This window comes from Lachancea thermotolerans (genome assembly GCF_000142805.1).
Source record: "Lachancea thermotolerans CBS 6340 chromosome H complete sequence".
In the NCBI taxonomy this organism is placed as follows: domain Eukaryota; kingdom Fungi; phylum Ascomycota; class Saccharomycetes; order Saccharomycetales; family Saccharomycetaceae; genus Lachancea; species Lachancea thermotolerans.
This window is the reverse complement of record NC_013084.1, coordinates 138,446-156,017: the sequence shown is the minus strand read 5'-3', so window position 1 is coordinate 156,017 and position 17,572 is coordinate 138,446. Positions and strand designations below refer to the sequence as shown.

The 17,572-nt window shown below is 48.9% G+C and overlaps 11 protein-coding genes across 11 annotated transcripts; 6 read left to right on the top strand and 5 right to left on the bottom strand.

Annotated features, from left to right (window-relative positions):
- Positions 1 to 56: 56 nt before the first annotated feature.
- Positions 57 to 1,313, bottom strand: RPC53 (DNA-directed RNA polymerase III subunit C53; the record flags this gene model as incomplete). Its single annotated transcript, XM_002555908.1, has 1 exon — positions 57 to 1,313. One exon carries the CDS (start codon positions 1,311 to 1,313, stop codon positions 57 to 59), a length of 1,257 nt encoding a protein of 418 aa, XP_002555954.1.
- A 242-nt stretch (positions 1,314 to 1,555) lies between these two features.
- On the top strand, positions 1,556 to 3,349 carry SAS10 (rRNA-processing protein SAS10; the record flags this gene model as incomplete). The annotated part of the gene is made up of 1 exon (XM_002555907.1): positions 1,556 to 3,349. One exon carries the CDS (start codon positions 1,556 to 1,558, stop codon positions 3,347 to 3,349), a length of 1,794 nt encoding a protein of 597 aa, XP_002555953.1.
- A 237-nt stretch (positions 3,350 to 3,586) lies between these two features.
- KLTH0H01694g (cyclin family protein) lies at positions 3,587 to 4,915 on the bottom strand (the record flags this gene model as incomplete). The annotated part of the gene is made up of 1 exon (XM_002555906.1): positions 3,587 to 4,915. One exon carries the CDS (start codon positions 4,913 to 4,915, stop codon positions 3,587 to 3,589), a length of 1,329 nt encoding a protein of 442 aa, XP_002555952.1.
- A 973-nt stretch (positions 4,916 to 5,888) lies between these two features.
- On the top strand, positions 5,889 to 7,994 carry KLTH0H01672g (Zn(II)2Cys6 transcription factor; the record flags this gene model as incomplete). The annotated part of the gene is made up of 1 exon (XM_002555905.1): positions 5,889 to 7,994. The coding sequence occupies one exon, from the start codon at positions 5,889 to 5,891 to the stop codon at positions 7,992 to 7,994; it is 2,106 nt and encodes a 701-aa protein (XP_002555951.1).
- Positions 7,995 to 8,566: 572 nt separating this feature from the next.
- On the top strand, positions 8,567 to 9,310 carry IAT4 (Iat4p; the record flags this gene model as incomplete). Its single annotated transcript, XM_002555904.1, has 1 exon — positions 8,567 to 9,310. The coding sequence occupies one exon, from the start codon at positions 8,567 to 8,569 to the stop codon at positions 9,308 to 9,310; it is 744 nt and encodes a 247-aa protein (XP_002555950.1).
- A 219-nt stretch (positions 9,311 to 9,529) lies between these two features.
- Positions 9,530 to 11,065, bottom strand: CMR1 (Cmr1p; the record flags this gene model as incomplete). Its single annotated transcript, XM_002555903.1, has 1 exon — positions 9,530 to 11,065. The coding sequence occupies one exon, from the start codon at positions 11,063 to 11,065 to the stop codon at positions 9,530 to 9,532; it is 1,536 nt and encodes a 511-aa protein (XP_002555949.1).
- Positions 11,066 to 11,181: 116 nt separating this feature from the next.
- DMO2 (Dmo2p) lies at positions 11,182 to 11,508 on the top strand (the record flags this gene model as incomplete). The annotated part of the gene is made up of 1 exon (XM_002555902.1): positions 11,182 to 11,508. The coding sequence occupies one exon, from the start codon at positions 11,182 to 11,184 to the stop codon at positions 11,506 to 11,508; it is 327 nt and encodes a 108-aa protein (XP_002555948.1).
- A 56-nt stretch (positions 11,509 to 11,564) lies between these two features.
- On the bottom strand, positions 11,565 to 12,953 carry STE7 (mitogen-activated protein kinase kinase STE7; the record flags this gene model as incomplete). Its single annotated transcript, XM_002555901.1, has 1 exon — positions 11,565 to 12,953. The coding sequence occupies one exon, from the start codon at positions 12,951 to 12,953 to the stop codon at positions 11,565 to 11,567; it is 1,389 nt and encodes a 462-aa protein (XP_002555947.1).
- A 674-nt stretch (positions 12,954 to 13,627) lies between these two features.
- Positions 13,628 to 15,103, top strand: DHH1 (DExD/H-box ATP-dependent RNA helicase DHH1; the record flags this gene model as incomplete). Its single annotated transcript, XM_002555900.1, has 1 exon — positions 13,628 to 15,103. The coding sequence occupies one exon, from the start codon at positions 13,628 to 13,630 to the stop codon at positions 15,101 to 15,103; it is 1,476 nt and encodes a 491-aa protein (XP_002555946.1).
- Positions 15,104 to 15,670: 567 nt separating this feature from the next.
- Positions 15,671 to 16,588, top strand: PNP1 (purine-nucleoside phosphorylase; the record flags this gene model as incomplete). The annotated part of the gene is made up of 1 exon (XM_002555899.1): positions 15,671 to 16,588. The coding sequence occupies one exon, from the start codon at positions 15,671 to 15,673 to the stop codon at positions 16,586 to 16,588; it is 918 nt and encodes a 305-aa protein (XP_002555945.1).
- Positions 16,589 to 16,664: 76 nt separating this feature from the next.
- Positions 16,665 to 17,549, bottom strand: SEC13 (GTPase-activating protein SEC13; the record flags this gene model as incomplete). The annotated part of the gene is made up of 1 exon (XM_002555898.1): positions 16,665 to 17,549. The coding sequence occupies one exon, from the start codon at positions 17,547 to 17,549 to the stop codon at positions 16,665 to 16,667; it is 885 nt and encodes a 294-aa protein (XP_002555944.1).
- Positions 17,550 to 17,572: the final 23 nt, after the last annotated feature.

The window sequence follows — 17,572 nt, the reverse complement described above, 5'->3', positions numbered from 1 at the left end:
GATCATGACTGTGCAATACTGGGTTCTATATTACATTGATGCTAGTATATGATTGATCAAAATTTGGGCGTCACAACGGCCTTGCCTACGATTTGACCAAGAAGCTCAACAGTCCTCTCTTCTTCTCGTTCATCCAGCGCGACCACCTCTTGTAAAAAGGTGTTCTCGGCACCTCTGCTGACATCCATCTCAACGTTGCCGATTTTTACTGAAAGTCTACCAGACTTGTGTATCCGTAGAGAACCGATGCGTCCGGCTAGAGGCTTTGGTTCTTGGATCGTTTCGGGTTCAGGTTTTTTGGCTGAGTCTTCTGGCTTTTTAGATGAATCCTGAGATTCTTTAGTAGGCTCCTCTGTTTTTTCATCTTCGTTTTCAGGCTTTACTGTAGGCTCTTCCACGGCATCAGGTGCCGGAGGTTTCGGCTCTTCGAAGTCAGGCAGCACCGCAGGCAGTTGGAAGAACATGAACTTGCCAGGCTGGTTGTTGATTTTGATGATCTTTTTCTGTATGTGTCTGTAATCCTGGTTGAGCAAAGCAACCTCCTGCATGGCTTCCCCCGAGTCGACTGACGCAAACTCGTTTTGTAGTCTCAAATCATTGAGTTTGTCCTGAAGCTCAAGGCTTCGGTTGTTCAAAACTTCTTGCAAACCCTGACCACCATCCTGAGGGTCCTCCAGCTTCGGTAGTCCCGGTGTAGGATCTCTCGTTGTGGGGTCCGACATAGTGTCTTGGATCTCTTTTTTCACCAGCTCTACTTCGTCATGTTTTACACGCAGGGCTCTTACTGGAAAAAAGCGTGCCAGCCGTTTTGATTGCAGCGCTTCTTCATCTATATCTGCGGAACTCGACTCATCTTCGTCCTCTTCCTCGGAGGCATAAAGCTCGCTCGACTTATACTCGCGACCCATGTTGATCTTTGTGGCCCCTTCGCCTTCTGAGTCGAGGCCTTCGTCACCTTCATTGGCAGCTTTTAGCCCCTTCTGAAGGTAGTCGTGATTGGAACCCTCGGTTTTGATAAACCCAGTTCTCATGTCACCTCCGCCGCCTGTGAAGTTCTCAGCACCAAACCCTGCGTTCACCACTCGTGTGTTTAGAAGATACTTTGGGATTCTTCTTTGACCGTTGGGACCATTCTCTCGTTTGCTATACTTTTTCTTGTTATTGAAGGGCTTCTTGATCTCTTCCGGCGCTGGTTTTGGCACAGAAGCCTCTCTTTCTTCCTTTGATCTTCTAGCTAAAGCCTTAGGCTTGAATTTTAAGCTGGGCTTTGCATTGCCCTGGCTCAATGTAGGTAAACGCCCGGTACCACTCATTATTCCAGAATCGAAAGCCGAACCGCTGGGTCTTGGTTTCTCAGCTTTGTTTTATCGCTTCCTTACAGCTCATCGCTATAGCTCTTTTTTGTCGACTTGGAAAATTTGGAAAAATATTTTTTCAAGAAGGAAAAGTAAACTTCAGCTTCGCAGCTCATCGCGCATCCTCAAGGAATAATCAAGCACTGCCTTTGTACTAAGTAGAGCTCGAAACGTTCCACAAGGCCTTCATAAAGTGAACTATGGCCAGAAGAAAAAACGCGAGACAAGCCCCGAAAGGAGGCCAAGAGGATTTTTATGGGCTGAATGAAGTAGACGATTTTGCTAAAAAGCGTGAGAAAGTGATGCTAGACAAAGCTGGCCTGACCGAATACCCAGAGAGCGGAGACTCAGATGGCCTCATGTCCGATGAAAATGAAGAGGGCGTCATGAACGTGGATGACGAAAGCTCGGAAGGTGACCAAGACGAGGAGCCCGAAGAAGACGATGAGCCACTTGACGGCGAGAAGGCTTACAGACAAGTGTTTGGCCGCAAACTTGATTTAGGTGATGCTAGAGACGCGGAAGATGGAGGCGAGACTATGCTAGACAATGAAAGTGCGTGGGGTAGCACAAAAAATGAATACTATGGGGCCGATGATCTGGATGACGAAGAAGCCGCAAAAGAAATCGAGAGGGAAGCCCTGCGCCAGCAAAAAAAGCACCTAGAGGATCTAGACATGAATGACTACCTTGACGAAGAAGTTGAGGAGGACTGGGCCAAGAGCGCAAAGGACTTCAGCTTAGGTCAGTTTCAAGAGGCCACAAATCAACCACAGACACAAGTGCGCGCTCGCGACATACTCAAGATGAGTGCCGATGGTAAAGAGAAACTGCTTAAAGTATGGTGTCCCGAGTTTTTCCCACTATCGAAGGAATTAGCTCACTTAGCTCCTCAACTCGACGAACTCAAGGCACAGCAAAACAGCTCTGAAACTACTTCTATCAAGATAACAGCCCTCTCCTCCTACTTGGGTGCTATCTCTTCATATTTCACCATTTTACTGCATGAAATACAAACCAATGATGACTTCAAAAGCATGAAAGAGCATCCTATTATGGAAAGTATTCTTCTTTGTAAAGAGGTATGGAGACAGGCCCAAGAACTTCCTGAAGAAGTGCCGGTGGAAGAAGAACAAGACTCCGAAGGAATTGCATCAGATGTTGAGAACATGGAAGACGACCTGCTTGAAGACGAGAATGCTCAAGAATCAGACAAAGAGTCCGCTGGCGCTGTTGGCAGTGACCATGAGCCAGAGTATCACAGTGACGATCTCGATATAGATATCAGTAGACCGCGTGTCAATCAAAGTGCTTCGAACAAAGTGCCAAGTGCAGAGATCGACGATTACGTGGAGTCTGAGGTTGCAGACGTTGACGCACAGGAAAAAAAGGCCCGCAAAAAGACCCTGCGATTCTACACCTCTAAAATCGATCAGCAAGCTACCAAAAAAGGTGACAAATTCAAAGGTGACGACGATATTCCCTACAAAGAAAGGCTATATGAAAGACAGCAAAGGCTTCTTGAAGAGGCTCGTAAGCGTGGTCAAAGTGGTCCAGATGGTACCGAGTTGAATGCTCAAGATTATGACTCCGAAGATGAGAAGGTTGCAAAGAACGTCAATACTGGTTCATCAACTGATTATTACAACGAGATTCAGCAATCAGGACTCAACAAGAAGCAAGCTCGTAAACAGGCCCACAAAGATGCAGTGCTCGCCAGTAGAGAGGGCAAGCTTGCAGAATTGGCGGGTGAAGTTGGTGAAAATGGAAAGCGTGCGATCAGCTATCAGATCATGAAGAACAAGGGTTTGACACCAAGGAGGAAGAAGGAGAACCAGAACTCACGTGTCAAGAAGAGAAAGAAGTACGATCAAGCAAAGAAAAAGCTCAAGTCGGTTCGCTCTGTTTACTCGGGTGGTCTGTCTGGCGTTTATGAGGGTGAAAAGACTGGTATTAAGAAGAACTTAACCAAGTCTGTAAAGTTCAAGAATTAGTGCTTTATCGAGTGTATCGTATGTATTTCATCTAAAACTAGCTTGGGCTTCACATGGGCAAAAATAGTAGTCTCGAAATGAAAGTGCTGTTGATAGTTATACACCCCAGATATTCTGATGTAATTATTTATTAGATCAAAATTTCTGTTAGATCATGCGTTTGTATGATAATGCTTATTAGTAGGGAATTGTCCCCCTTGTGCTGGTCGTTAGAGAATGTCAAGCCTAGTTTTGGGCTCATGAGATCCGCTCTTCGGCCATTGCAATCCACCTCGCCACAACTTGAGAAGAGCGGCGATGACGGCGTTCAGAGTACTTTTCAAAGATGGCTTGGTGGCGCTTAGATGCGTGCCTACAATTTTCCAGGATTATGGTGGCTAGCGGAAAAAGCTGCTCGGCAGTGTAACCCGAGCAGTAAATGTGCTGTTTGGTCCAGTTGTTGAAGCCTAGTATTACTCTGCTCAGGTAGTAGGCACCTGCAGCTAGCCAGCTGGGCTGCGCGGAGACCAAGCGACAATCCATAATTGTAGTCTCTAGTAAATATTTTGCCAAAGTCCTTATATCGTACTCGTAGTCGTCGGCTTTACTAACCCTGCGCAGAAAGGACATGGGACCAGGCCAGCCTAGTTCGAATTCTAAAGTGTTTATCATGTATCTTTCGGCTCTTAAAAGTTCATCTTTGGTGTAGGAGTTGTCGAGCATGTAGAGAATCTCTTTCAAAGTTGGGCAATTGATTTCTTCGAATTTAGCTGCCAAAAAGAGAGCAGCGGCTCCAACCAGTTGGAACCTGTTCAATGTGACCGTTTTCCTGGACAGGAATCTGTCGATGATGTTGACGGTCAGATATAAAGTCTCGGGCAGGAGCTGGAAGCGGGCGTGCACTTGGACTATCCAGTCTATCAGAGTAGAGCGGTAAGACCATTTGAGCTCCGGCTGGAAATGCATGTAACGAGGGTGAGGCCTGTACTTTTCCTCGAGCTCGTGCAGGTACTGGAACACCTCTTGGGTGTACTCCACGACCATGACGAGGTCGTAGGTGTCTTCGTCCAGGGGGTCCGGGGACTCTGAGTAGAACTCCTGGTTTGCGAGCTGGACAGCGCGCATGGACTCCTCGGTCGACACCAGGAGCAGCGGCTCGCTGTCAGAGGACACAGACGAAGTGTCGTCGTTGAAGTCCTCGCCCACGTGATCCGCGCCCTGGAGGGTGTCGTCCGAGTACATTTTCTCCGGCGACCGCAGCTCCATGGGCGGGCTCATCGGTTGTGCGCCTGTGTGCTCGAGCTGCGCCGTGGCAGGTCCATTGTGATTTTCAGAAGCGTGCCGGGAGTGGGCGTGCGCAAGAACGCCAGGCTTTCCGTGCGCCTGCTTGTTGGCCTGGCTGGTCACATCGCCCAGCGCGACACGGCGTCCCGACGTCTGCACAGACTCGGCTACCCCTAGCGCGAGCTTCGAGCCCGCGAGGCCCGCGGGCCCCTGCGGCACTGCGTTCTCATCGTTGGTGAACCGCGCGTGCGCGGCGTGGTCGAAGACTCGGTTCTCGTCGCTGGCGAAGCGCGAATATTGCATGGCGAGCAGAATGGGAACTGGGTTCGGCACGCGGGAACCTCAATTCTTAGGCCGGTGTTGTTTTGGAGAGTGTTGACACTTCTAGGCACAAAACTGAACATTTTTTTTGAGTTCTCGAAATCAAAACACCGTTGGTGAGGCCAGTCGGCGTCCGCGGCGCGGGCTGCTCTCAACGTACGACACGACCTGTATATACACTGCGGATCGATTTCATGTCACGTGGTGTCGCGAATAGGGTACCGTCTGTTGCTATAGGTGACATATGCGTGATTATGACATTATGCATAAAAAGTGCATATGTATCGTATTATGTAATATTATGGTCACGTGTGCTGGGGCTTTGACGAGCTCTTGAGCTGCACGGTATACGTGGACGGCATGGCCCAGGCATGGCATCAGCATGATCGAGGATACGGCCTGTGTATGTTGCGCGCTTTGTGTAATGCGTTGAAGCGATGGCCGGGTGCACAAGGAAGTGTTAATGATTGTCCGGGATAGGCAACTTTCGGCACGGCATTACTATAGTTTACGTTCGCGTGACAAAGAAATGATGTCAAAGGTAACGATTTTAGTGGATAACTGGCAAGCCCAGATGTCACGAAAGCGGGCCGCCTCATGCTGATGGTTCCAGAAGTAAAGAAACAGACCGTGGGTTGAGCGTACATAGCGATTTCTACACCCTGGCGAGGTGAGCCCTTATTGTGCACACGTGACCCCAGATGCCATGCTCTGTACGAACCCGTGACTCAGATCTGCACGTGTCAACGCAATCGCCCCAGGTCCTTATCGCACTGCGATAAGATCCTGCGATCTTGTAGGGCCCGTAGCACGAAGGTTCAGGCCTTCAACGACGCGCTAACACGCCTTACGAGACCGACGAGACGCCCTTCAACACACACGGTTTCTCTGGCACGCGATTACCAGCTCCCGTGGTGCCCGTCCTAAGTGGAATAGTTGATGATTAACGCCAGGAATGACCGCTACAACCGCTGCCCAATCTCCCGACAATCCAACCAAGCACGACTCAGGGCACGCCCTGCGGCCCAAGCGCAATCGATCTCGAGCAGGGTGCTTCACCTGCCGCCTGAGACGCAAAAAATGCGACGAGGTTCACCCCAAGTGCGGCACTTGCACCAAGCATGTGCTCAAGTGCATCTGGCCCCGCAAGGGCCAGGGCCGTCTGACCAAAGAGATGCGCGAGAAAATGAAGCGCGAGGTCGACCTCTACGACGAATCGTCCCTCCTTGTCCCCATCACAAGCCCACCGGTCTCAGAAGGGCCAGCGTCGCGGCGGGGTTCGCGGACACAGGCGCAACACTTCGTTAACTATGCAATTGACCACGCAAGTAAGGCCTTGGTGCTCCACAGCACAGACTTGCCGATGAACGACGCTTCCCAGATATTCAACAGCCAGTCAAGCGGTGAGGACGAAGAGGATCTCGAAGCCAGCGAGACTGAAAGCCACACCGAAGGGTCGGAAACAGCCCAGCCTGTCGCAGAGCCGACAGAGACTCCTTTAGAACAATCCCATGCACTGATACCTACACGGCGGGATCGCGAGGAATGGGCCTCCTTCCTCGATTCTCCTGGCAACCTTCCCGGAACCCCGCAGACGGGGTTTTTTTGGGAAAAGCTGTTTGACATGAACTTTACTGAGCCCATTGTGTCACCGAATTTCTCCATAATCTCTCCTGTGTGCGCATCGCCGCTGCCAGACGGCGACCTGGTGGCCGCAGCTTCAATCATGAGCGCTGTCCACACCGAAGATGACCTAAACGCGTACGGCCTGGATGAGGAACAGACAGAGAAATTCTACGGAAAACTGATGGAGAAGTTTGTGGACTGGACCTCCACCAACAACCAAACCAAGCGAACCTCTGTCGCAAAACTCATGTCACAATACCAGTTTACACAACAGGATCTCTTGTTATACTACACATGCGTCTATTACTTCCTGCCTGCAGTGGGCCCGCAGCAGACACTTCCTCAACTAACAACCACCGAGACATTTGTTCCGCTGCTCACGCAACATCCTATAGTCAAAGATGTGTTCCTATGTTGCGGTGCAACGTTTCTCGCTTGGTGCCAGCCCCAGAAATACTCTCAGCTTGCAGAGCGCTTATACCAGTCCAGCAAGTCAAGGCTGCAAAAAGAGCTTGCCTCCAACCGAATACGCGGCGACGAAACGTGGGCGTTTGCTTGTTTCCAACTCCTGTGTTTAACCAACAAGCTCCACAACGGAGAGGGCATATCAATGGTCGATAGGTGCGTAGACAACCTTGCCCACTCCTTCAACATCATCAAACGCAAATACCAGACTATCAAGGAGCGCGGCTCGACACCTACTGACCGCATGCTCATCGAAAGCTTTATGTACAACTACACCGTGTCGCTGCTGGTCGCGCGAGACCTGTCGAAACTGCCAAACCCTTTCAGTGACATGTTTGCAAACCTGACCACACTTCTTAAGTCACCTATATTCAACGACTGCGACGTTGAGTGGATGAACAATCCCGTGCTGGGACCCTCAGTCGACGCTTTCGGAATGCTGGCAAAAGTATCATTCTTAAGCCGGATGCCACTTCCCCTCACATCACCGCACTGGACGGACGAGGCCCAGAAGCTACTGCAAGACTGCCTATACTACACCCCTCCGCAGCTGCCAGAGGAAGTGCGAAACGACGAGCGAAAGTACGAGGTGTACCGCCCTGGCCTACTCAGCGGCTCGATCATCAGCAAGGCGTGCTACTTGCTTTTGAGTAAAATCATTCGGTATGACGACTTCGACGTGCGCAACTTAGAGATTCAAGGCGTAGTAAAGTACTCGATTCAAAGCCTACGTGACATCGAGAAGGGCAATCCACTACTGTGTATCCTTTTATGGTCACTACTCATCATCGGCGCGTTCTCAGTGGACCCGGAAGACCGCCTGGTAATAAAGGAGTATCTCAAAAGTACTTCAGAAACCATTCACTCATACGGAGCGCTCAAGATCGACAACCTGCTAGAGCTCATTTGGGACCGCGACGATATTAACCTACTGTTTGTTCGTGAAAATATCAGTCAGGTGATTATCTAGACTCGAGACTACAACAGTGGACGATCCAAATACAGCTCAGCAGGTCTGATTCCCGCGCAGGTGGCTACCACCGCCAAATTGTCGTTTGTTTCGTTGGGCATGTACGGCTCTTCTTTTCCATATCGCTTTCAGCTTCACTTTTCTGGAGATCTTCCCTGTAGTGTCACGGCTGCTGATTTCTAGCGGTCACGTTACTTGCTCGGACATCGCTTATCCGTCCTTCGCTGCGCTTCACTGCGCTCAACTGCACTATACTGCGCTTCAATGCATTCCTCGCTCGCGCTTGTCTCTTCGATTACGCATGTTTCCGTTCCGTGTTCTCCTTTAATGTCGCTTATCAACAGGAACATTTTGATAAGCGTAGAAAAATTAAGCGACAGAAGAGGATCTCTGAGCCTCGAGCGATGGACACCATGGCTGGCCAGAATATAAGAAGATCTGCGAATTAGGCAAGGAGAGTAAACTAATGTGGTTTGAATCATAGCCTCCAACACACACATCGATCGGTTGTTAAAACCCGAAAACTTAATTTTAAACGTATCTCATTAACCATTTCCCAGAAACTAACAAACATGATGAAACAAAGTCCTCTTTCGCCCCCTGCCTCCCCATTGGTAGATTTGGAGTCGAAGCCAGTGGTGAAGGTGAATAACGGACACTGCAGAACAGTGGTTCCTGTAAATAAAGTCACCAACATCGAGAGGGCCACGCTCACGCTAGCCAAGGCGTTCCATGACTCAAAGGCGAACGACTACTTGATGAAGAAGTTCGCGAACATTCCTTCCAGTGAGGAGGTCCCCAAGGCACGGATCAACGAGATCTTGCATCAGTTTAACCTGCTATACGCAGCCAAGGGCGGGGAGATTGTTGAGGCCAACGATTTCGACGCCGTGGCTGTCTGGACTGGCCCTGGTCACCATTTCGACCAGGACCTTACTAACGATCCAGTGTTCAACCACATCTTCTTTGAAGTTTTGCATGACAAGAGAGACGAAATCTTGAAGGAGTTGGACTGCTACTACCTGTTCATCGTCGGCAAGGACTTGACGAATCCCAAAGTTAGAGGCTCTGTCAGGGCCATCTTCGACACCTACAAGCGTAAGGCGGACGAAGAAGGCGTTGCCCTTGTCCTCGAGGCCATTAACGAGCATGCCAGGTCCGTTTACGAGTACTTCGGCTTCAAGAACTACCACACTTTTCATTTCGGCGCTGGTGAAGTCGATGCTAACGGCAAGGCGAACCCCAATGGAGAGGGTTTCGTCGGCTATCTAATGATTTACTACAAGGACGAATTGCCTGGCGCAATTGACAACTGAAACTCTGGGAAAAGGTCCCGCAGTTCCTGTCTCAGTCCTAAAAAAGGTGTTTGCATTTTTTTTGATAGAATTTCACGATTCGAAGTTTTTTCATTGATATCTTTCCACTTGATTCTTTGGCCCTGTGTTGGGTTCCTGACACGGCCTTGACTTTTTATAACTAAATTTATATATGATTACAACTTCAACAAAACAAAACCATATTTTAAATGGGGTTTATCAAGAGTCTTTATTAGGGCTCTGAAACAGAAAAACTTTCCCGCTTGAGTTCCCTCCAACTATCCAGTTCTTGAGAGGATGCCAGCTCACTACGGCAGGAACTGTGGCCGTTTTCAAATGTGCCAACTGTTGGCCTGAACTGTGGTATATGTCAATTGCCCTGCTCATGTTCGCGATCGCGAAAACATCCATGTTGGCTTTAAAACGTGCCTTAAGAATACTTGTCCATCTCCCCGTTTGGCAATTGTGCTTGAGCGTAAGTTTGGGCTGCAGATCTTGTGGAGGAACATCCTTCACATCGAATATTCGGAGTGTGTCGTCGTAACCATTACAAACTAGAGAGCCATCCAGAGGCGAGTAGGAGACTGCAGAAACACTCAATCTAGAATCGTATGTGGAAACAACCTCGTGACTTGAGTAGTCATCGAAGGCTGACCATTCCGGGTTCTTAACGGTTTTGCGAAGATCCCATATTTTGAGAGTACGATCAAGAGATCCTGTCGCAATTTCGTAGGGCCTCTTAGGATTTATGCTGAATGAACCTATTTTTTTGTCAGCAAGCCTCCGCAGGTTGATGGAAGTTGGTTTAGTTCTTGTGTCAAATGTGGTAAACTCTCCACTCAGGGTAGTCAGGAAAATCTCGTTAGGATTTTCGTAGCTAAACTGAAAGTCGCTTACCCCTAAAGATTCGTCGTACTCATTTTTCAGTGAAAGCAGCTCTTCACTCTTCAAGCTATCAAGTTGAATTGAGCGGATCATACCGTCGTAGGAGGCCGTCAAGAGTTTTCCAGGGTCTGTTGGATAAACGTCAATTTTCGCGACATTCTTAGAGAAGAGTTGGACAGTTGTAATGTCAGGTTCTGCGAGATCATCGTTGGGTTCCTCGTCTATGACATTCCAGAGACCAACATGACCTGTTGTGTCGCCGCCAACTACCAACTTCTGGTCGACGGAAGGATGAAAAAACAGTGCGCTGATGCGATCCTGGACAATTTTGATTTCATTCGGCTGAAAAATTTCGTAAAGTTCAAGATTGAACTCCTGCTGTAGCTCCTGGATATCTTCGGAGACCTTCTGGTGCTTCTGTAGCTCTTTGAAGAAATCGCCAGACGAGAAACCCTTGCTGTTATAGTTTTGGAATCGAGCCAGAAGCTCGTTTTCATCTTCGGATTTCAAGAGATCGCTGAGCTTCACGTCTCCTACTAAAGCCGTACTTTTGAGGTTGTCTAACAACTCTGGGTCATTAGATCTGCTGCCCTTGAGGAGCTCATAGTCACTAACGTGAGGGACTTCCTTGCCATCAGCCGACTCTCCCATTAATCTTCTAGATCTTCGTGTCGGTACTTTCTCAGGCTTGGGCTCCTTTTTGACCACCCTTTGCTTAGCTGCCTTCTTCTTCGGCTTGCGTTCATCTTTGGCACCCGCTTCGTTCTTGATTTGATTGGAAACGCCACTTAGGTTTAGCTTTTTAAGTAGATCATTGTTTCTCTTGATATTCTCTAGCCTCCGCTTCTGAAACTCACTCAATTCCCCCATCAGACTTTGGTTAGTTGGCCTGAAGAGCCTTGTCTTGTGTTTATTTTAGTTACGCGTTGAGATTTTTATCTCGTTAACCACTGCTCATCGACAAATGCAGATAGAGTTAGACCAAAATGCAGAGCAACATACTATCTGTATTCAACCCGCCTCCCCAAAGGGAGCTCTCTAGCGAGGAGACAAAGGATTGTATCCCATGTCAAGTTATGAGCACCATGTTCAGTTTGGGGTTCGGAACCTACCTATTGAGTGGCAAACCTTTTGAGTACTCCGAAAAAGAGAAGAAGCGAGGAATCACAGCTGAGAAATTTCAGCAGATGAATCCCAAGTGGTGGAGAACAAGTCTCCGAACCATGGGAGGCTCTTTGATCATTTTTGGACTAATAAGGGGCTCTGAGGGATGGCTTTGGAACAAGAAGAAGCCAGGCACAAACGAGCATTGAAGAATCGGCAAATAAATTATCTGCTATATACTCTATTGTTACAGTCGTAATGCATTTTAGCGATGTCTTGCTGCAGTGGCGGCGTTGGCAGCGCTCTCCAGCTGGCGTTTCACCAGTTTAGCTCGCTCTTGTTCCTCGCGCCTGAGCATCTTGTCCTCTTTTAACCATTTCTTTATGCGCTTACACCAATGTCTGAACTCCCGATCTCCCTGCGACCGGCTTTTTTCAATGAAATCGTGGCACAGAAGCTCTTGCAATGACGATCTCTCGCGCTCGTCCTTGACACAACATCTATTGACAAAATCAAACATCTCGCGTGAGTACTGCAATCCATTTGGTAGTTGCGGCGGCAACCTTGGTGGCGGTTCGTTCACAATACGCTGCAGTAAATCTAATATACCCTCAGGTGTGTCGGAATGGCCTCCCAGTGGGAACTCACCTGTTACCAACTCTATGATCATGAGCCCGAGCGACCAAACGTCACCCTTAGTGGAGTAAACGCTTCCCTGGATACGTTCGGGAGACATATAAGTCGACGTCCCAACGAAAGTGTCCGCGATGGAGTTGATTAGTTTTTTTGATACTCCAAAGTCGCATATCTTGACGCAGCCCTTGCTGTTTATAAGCACATTGGAAGGCTTGATGTCTCGGTGGATAATTTTGTAGCCTCGGTACAGATACAGCAGGCCGTTTAGAACCGCGAAAGAAATCTTTGATAGCACAGGCTCGGAGAACCAGTTCTCAGTTGGCGACTGTATGCCGCGTGCCACAAATGCCTTATAAGTTGACATGATCTTGTCGAGCGACCCGCAGTCCATGTACTCCATAAGTATCACGATCTCGTTGCTGGTGGAGGCAGTGTAAAAGGCTCCGAAGAAGCCAACGATGTTATCGTGTGGCTTGACATTTCGCATGATGGAGAGCTCACGCATGAGCTGGCTTTTGACGAGCTGCTTGTTCTCAACGGGAATCGATTTTTTGGCAATAATCCGCGAGTCCGGTACATGCAGCGTTTTGAGCACAGTCCCGGAATTGCCGGAACCGATTTTTCCCAGCTGCACGAGGTCCTGGAGCTCTATGGTCGTATCTTGAAATAGCGACAGGTTCTCCAGGTCCGATGTCAGGCCAGGAACTTCCTCGGTCGGTGTGATGCCTGCAGATGACGGATCCGACGTAGGGCTCACGCCGGAACTTCCGTAACCCCGCAAGTCGCCGTTCGGTATCCCATTCAGGCCCAGAGGCGCCTCAATGCCGTTACTGCCGCTACTACCGGTGATGCTTACGGGCACCATGTTGTCCGTTCGCAGCCCGCGTCCCGTGCCCACAGCGCCACCTAGAGTCAGTTTCTTCAGATTCTTTCGTTTGAGCGACGAAGGCTGAAATAGTCCGGACTCGCCGGGCCTACTTTTCTGCCTTAAGCTCACATCTTGGCTCGCAAAGCTCATCGCCCTTTCAAGTTCACTCGATATTCTAGCTAACTCACCTAAAACGGACCCCTGCAACCCACTTCAAATTATCAATCGAAATGCTTGGTATTGTCTTGTCTGAATGAAGACCTGCGACAAACTGTTAAACCCACGAGTCTCACCGCTGTTTGGTTCATCCCTCTCCACAACTTCTCCCATTATTGGGACCTTGACTGGCTTTTTCCATGTTCATTAAAAAGTTAGTTACCCTCCCGCTCTCCTTTTGAAAAAATTTTATGGGGGTCAGAAGGTTGGCAACTATGAACGCAAGTCGATATGCCTTTTGATTGTTGATAATTGTTCATTCAAAGCCGATAACTGGTATCTTAAAGCGCACTTTCACTTGCAGAGGCTGAAAGCTCGGTATTTATCTGTCAAAGTCATATCTCAAATAAACGGGTTGACTTCAGAAAGTATTTTGTGCGACAAAAATAAATTCCGTTTGCAAAGCGTCTGTGTTTGTCATTGTTGTATTGCAAAGTAGCGCAATTGGCATAAGTTTGAAAGTTTTCTGAGACTTACACCTGTGGCTTTATCTCCTTTCCATCAGGAAGAAACTCTAGTGTTTGATCTCTATTGCAGTTTTTGCGATTATTATTATACTTGGTCACTAAACAAACTGGCTCGATAGCCTAAACACCACATACTCTACCATGGAAGACGACTGGAAATCACAGCTGAACATCCCCAAGAAAGATACCCGGCCACAGACCGATGACGTGCTCAACACAAGGGGCAACACTTTCGAGGACTTTTACCTGAAACGTGAGCTGCTGATGGGCATTTTTGAAGCCGGGTTCGAGAAGCCTTCGCCCATCCAAGAGGAGGCTATCCCAATCGCGATCGCCGGCCGTGACGTGCTGGCGCGTGCCAAAAACGGTACAGGGAAGACCGCGGCCTTTGTTGTACCCACGCTGGAAAAGGTGAAGCCCAAGGTGAACAAGATTCAAGCTCTGATCATGGTTCCCACCCGTGAGCTTGCTCTCCAAACCTCTCAGGTTGTGCGTACTCTCGGCAAGCACTGCGGGATCTCGTGCATGGTTACTACCGGTGGTACCAACCTCCGTGATGATATTTTGAGACTCAACGAGCCCGTTCATATACTCGTGGGTACCCCCGGCCGTGTTCTGGACCTGGCGTCCCGCAAGGTCGCGGACCTCAGCGAGTGTCCGCTTTTTGTCATGGACGAGGCCGACAAGATGCTGTCTCGCGACTTCAAAGCTATCATCGAGCAAATTCTAACGTTTTTGCCTCCCGTCCATCAATCTCTGTTGTTCAGTGCCACATTCCCACTTACTGTTAAGGAGTTTATGGTAAAACATTTGCACAAGCCTTACGAGATCAACCTGATGGATGAGCTGACTTTGAAGGGTATCACTCAGTACTACGCTTTCGTCGAGGAACGCCAAAAGCTGCACTGTCTGAACACCTTGTTCTCCAAGCTTCAAATCAACCAGGCTATTATATTCTGTAACTCCACAAACCGTGTCGAGCTGCTGGCCAAGAAAATCACAGATCTCGGTTATTCGTGTTATTATTCTCACGCTCGTATGAAGCAGTCTGAGAGAAACAAGGTCTTCCATGAATTCCGCCAGGGCAAGGTCCGTACGCTAGTTTGCTCAGACCTTCTCACCCGTGGTATCGACATCCAAGCGGTAAATGTCGTCATTAACTTTGATTTCCCTAAGACTGCAGAAACCTACTTGCATCGTATCGGTAGATCAGGCAGATTCGGCCACTTGGGTCTGGCTATCAACTTGATCAACTGGAATGACCGCTTCAATCTCTACAAGATCGAGCAAGAGCTGGGCACTGAAATTGCTGCAATTCCTGCGCAAATCGACAAATCCCTGTACGTGGCCGAAGATGATTCTGCGGTTCCTGTGCCCTTCCCATTGGCTTCCTTGCCAAACACGATGGCCAACGTTGCGGGTCAACAACAACAACTTCCACCTCAACTAACCCAACCCCAATTTACTGCTGTACCACAGCAGTATGCACCTCAGCAGCAGCAATATATGCCTCAGCAACAGTACCAGTACCCACCTCAGGCATTTATGCAAGGGCCTCCCCAATCCATGGAGCAAGCCCCATCTATGCAAGGACATGCACCTCAACAGACATATTGAAGTAATCTTCTAGTCAGCCGTGTAGCCCATCCTTGCGATTTTTTTTTTTTTTAAAATATCATATCAACCATTGGCATTTAGCTCTTTCATGATCTCTGGAGCGGTTGTTACATTAAGGCAGGTTATTCGATGTTTCCACAATTTTCTTCCCCACTGGCTTCAAAGTGTGTATATCCGACACAAACACACGCTTTTGTATTATATTCAGCTCGAAGCCATGCTAGCTGACAGCCGAAGCATGAGAAGAACAAGAAGTAGCAGCATTACGATTACGAAAACGATCATGACCATCACAAAAACGAAACAGCACTTTTGTTTCGAAGCGTGCATAGTACGCCAAACTGCATACTATTATCAATCCAGGGAAACGACAGAGCCCGCGATACATCGATTCTCGTCAATTTACATAAACTCTAGTTTCAATTGAAAGTAAAAAGTGCGCCATTGCATTCACGATGATCCCCTACGTAGTTATCTGTGGAAATATTGATGCATAGAAAGCTTATCAAGCTCGAGAATTGAACTTTAAAGATCTCTTTCATTTACAAAACAGAGAAAGGTGGCAAAATGAACGTGTTCGATTTAGAGGAGCAGCGACTGCTTATTGGTTATGCGGTCGAGTTCTTGAAGCATGCCTTCTTTGAGCACTTTACGAGATTTGAACCCAGAACGCTGATCATCTGCGGATCAGGGTTGGGTGGTATTGTCGACAAGGTCGCGCCAAAGCCTGCTCCGCTTGTTATCCCTTATGAAAAGATTCCAGGCTTCAAAAGTAGCACTGTTGCCGGTCACCAAGGCAAGCTAGTGTTTGGCTACATGAAAGGAAGCCCTGTGGTGTTGATGTGCGGAAGGCTGCACTACTACGAGGGCCACGCCCTTCATGAGACAGTGTTTCCTATCCGTGTAGTCAATGAGCTGAAAACTGTTAAGCATCTAATTGTGACAAATGCATGCGGTGCTATTAACCCAAGCTACCAAACTGGCGATCTTATGTGCTTGAACGATCACATCAACATGCCAGGGATCGCAGGCCAACATCCGTTGCGGGGACCAAATTTCGAGGAGTATGGCCCTAGGTTCTTGCCGCTCAGCGACGCGTACGATTTGGACTTGAGAAAGCTTTTGTTCAACAAGAGGGCCGAATTAGGTCTCGAAAGACCTCTCCACGAAGGTGTATATACCTATGTTTCTGGTCCTACCTTCGAAACAAGAGCTGAAGCAAGGCTTATCAGATTGGTGGGTGGTGACGTCGTCGGAATGAGTACTGTGCCGGAGGTGATTGTCGCAAGACATTGCGGAATACGCGTTCTTGCTCTAAGTCTCATCACTAATGAAGTTGTCACCGACTTCCCAGCCAGCGCTATGGACGAAAGCCCTGTGCCGCTAGATCGTGGCAAAGCTACTCACGAAGAGGTGCTCGAAGCAGGTTTCCTTGCATCGGTAGACGTGGAAAGGTTGGTTGAAGAGGTTGTTGGCGAACTGTAGAAGAGTTGCTGATACGTAGTCTCCCATATACTATTTTATCTGATATAAAAAGTGCTGACTTGTTTCTTGTTATGCTTCATTGCTCAACTTCTCCGGCAGGCTCCCATTTGCCCTCAAGGTTTTCTTTCCACAAGGTGACCTTGTTGTCGCCACCGGAAAGAGCAAGGATGTTACCGGAAAGGGACCAGCTCGCTCTCCACAAGACGTCTGGAAACTTGTCTTCTTTCAGGAGGGTTTTCTTCCATGGACCTTGGCTGTTCTCCTGGGTCCAAATGATACATGTGCGATCCTGGGACACGCTTGCTAGATAAGAACGTAACAGGACGGAGGGGGACCAGGCGACGTCGCGGACCCAGTCAGAGTGTCCCTCTAGTGTGTCTTCGAGTAGATAGGTGTTAGCGTCCGGGTTGAACTTCCACACCTTGACGAGATTGTCTGCACCGCCAGTGACGAACCTGCGCATCTGCTGGGGCGCGGCACCGTCCTGAAGCGCTGCGGACGCCCAGGAAGCCGTGTTTACGCCGATGGCGTGTGCATCTATCAGTATAGGGGCGGTCGTGCCGTTCTCCTTGAATTCCACCACAGAGACCTTACCATCGGATGACGCAGCTAGCAACAGAGGCCCGTATTCGTGTGGAGCCCATTTCACAGAATTAACCGAGGCAGAGTGCACTGCGTGCACCGCGATCTGCGACCATCTGCCGTTTTCCTCTCTCCAGATCAGCACCTTGCCGTCGTACGAACTCGACGCCAGAATAACACCGAACTTAGGGTGGGCCCAGTCCACCTGCCATACGGGACCCTCGTGTCCGTACAGCGTCTCCACCAGCCGGTGTGTTTCGCCCTCTACCTCGAAGATTTTAATGCTTTTATCCGATGAACACGTCGCTAGTCTCTTTCCATAGTAGTCCAAAACTGCATCGTGAATAAGCTCCGTGTGTGCGTTTGTAATTGTCACCATCTTGTTGACCAGATGCTCTTACT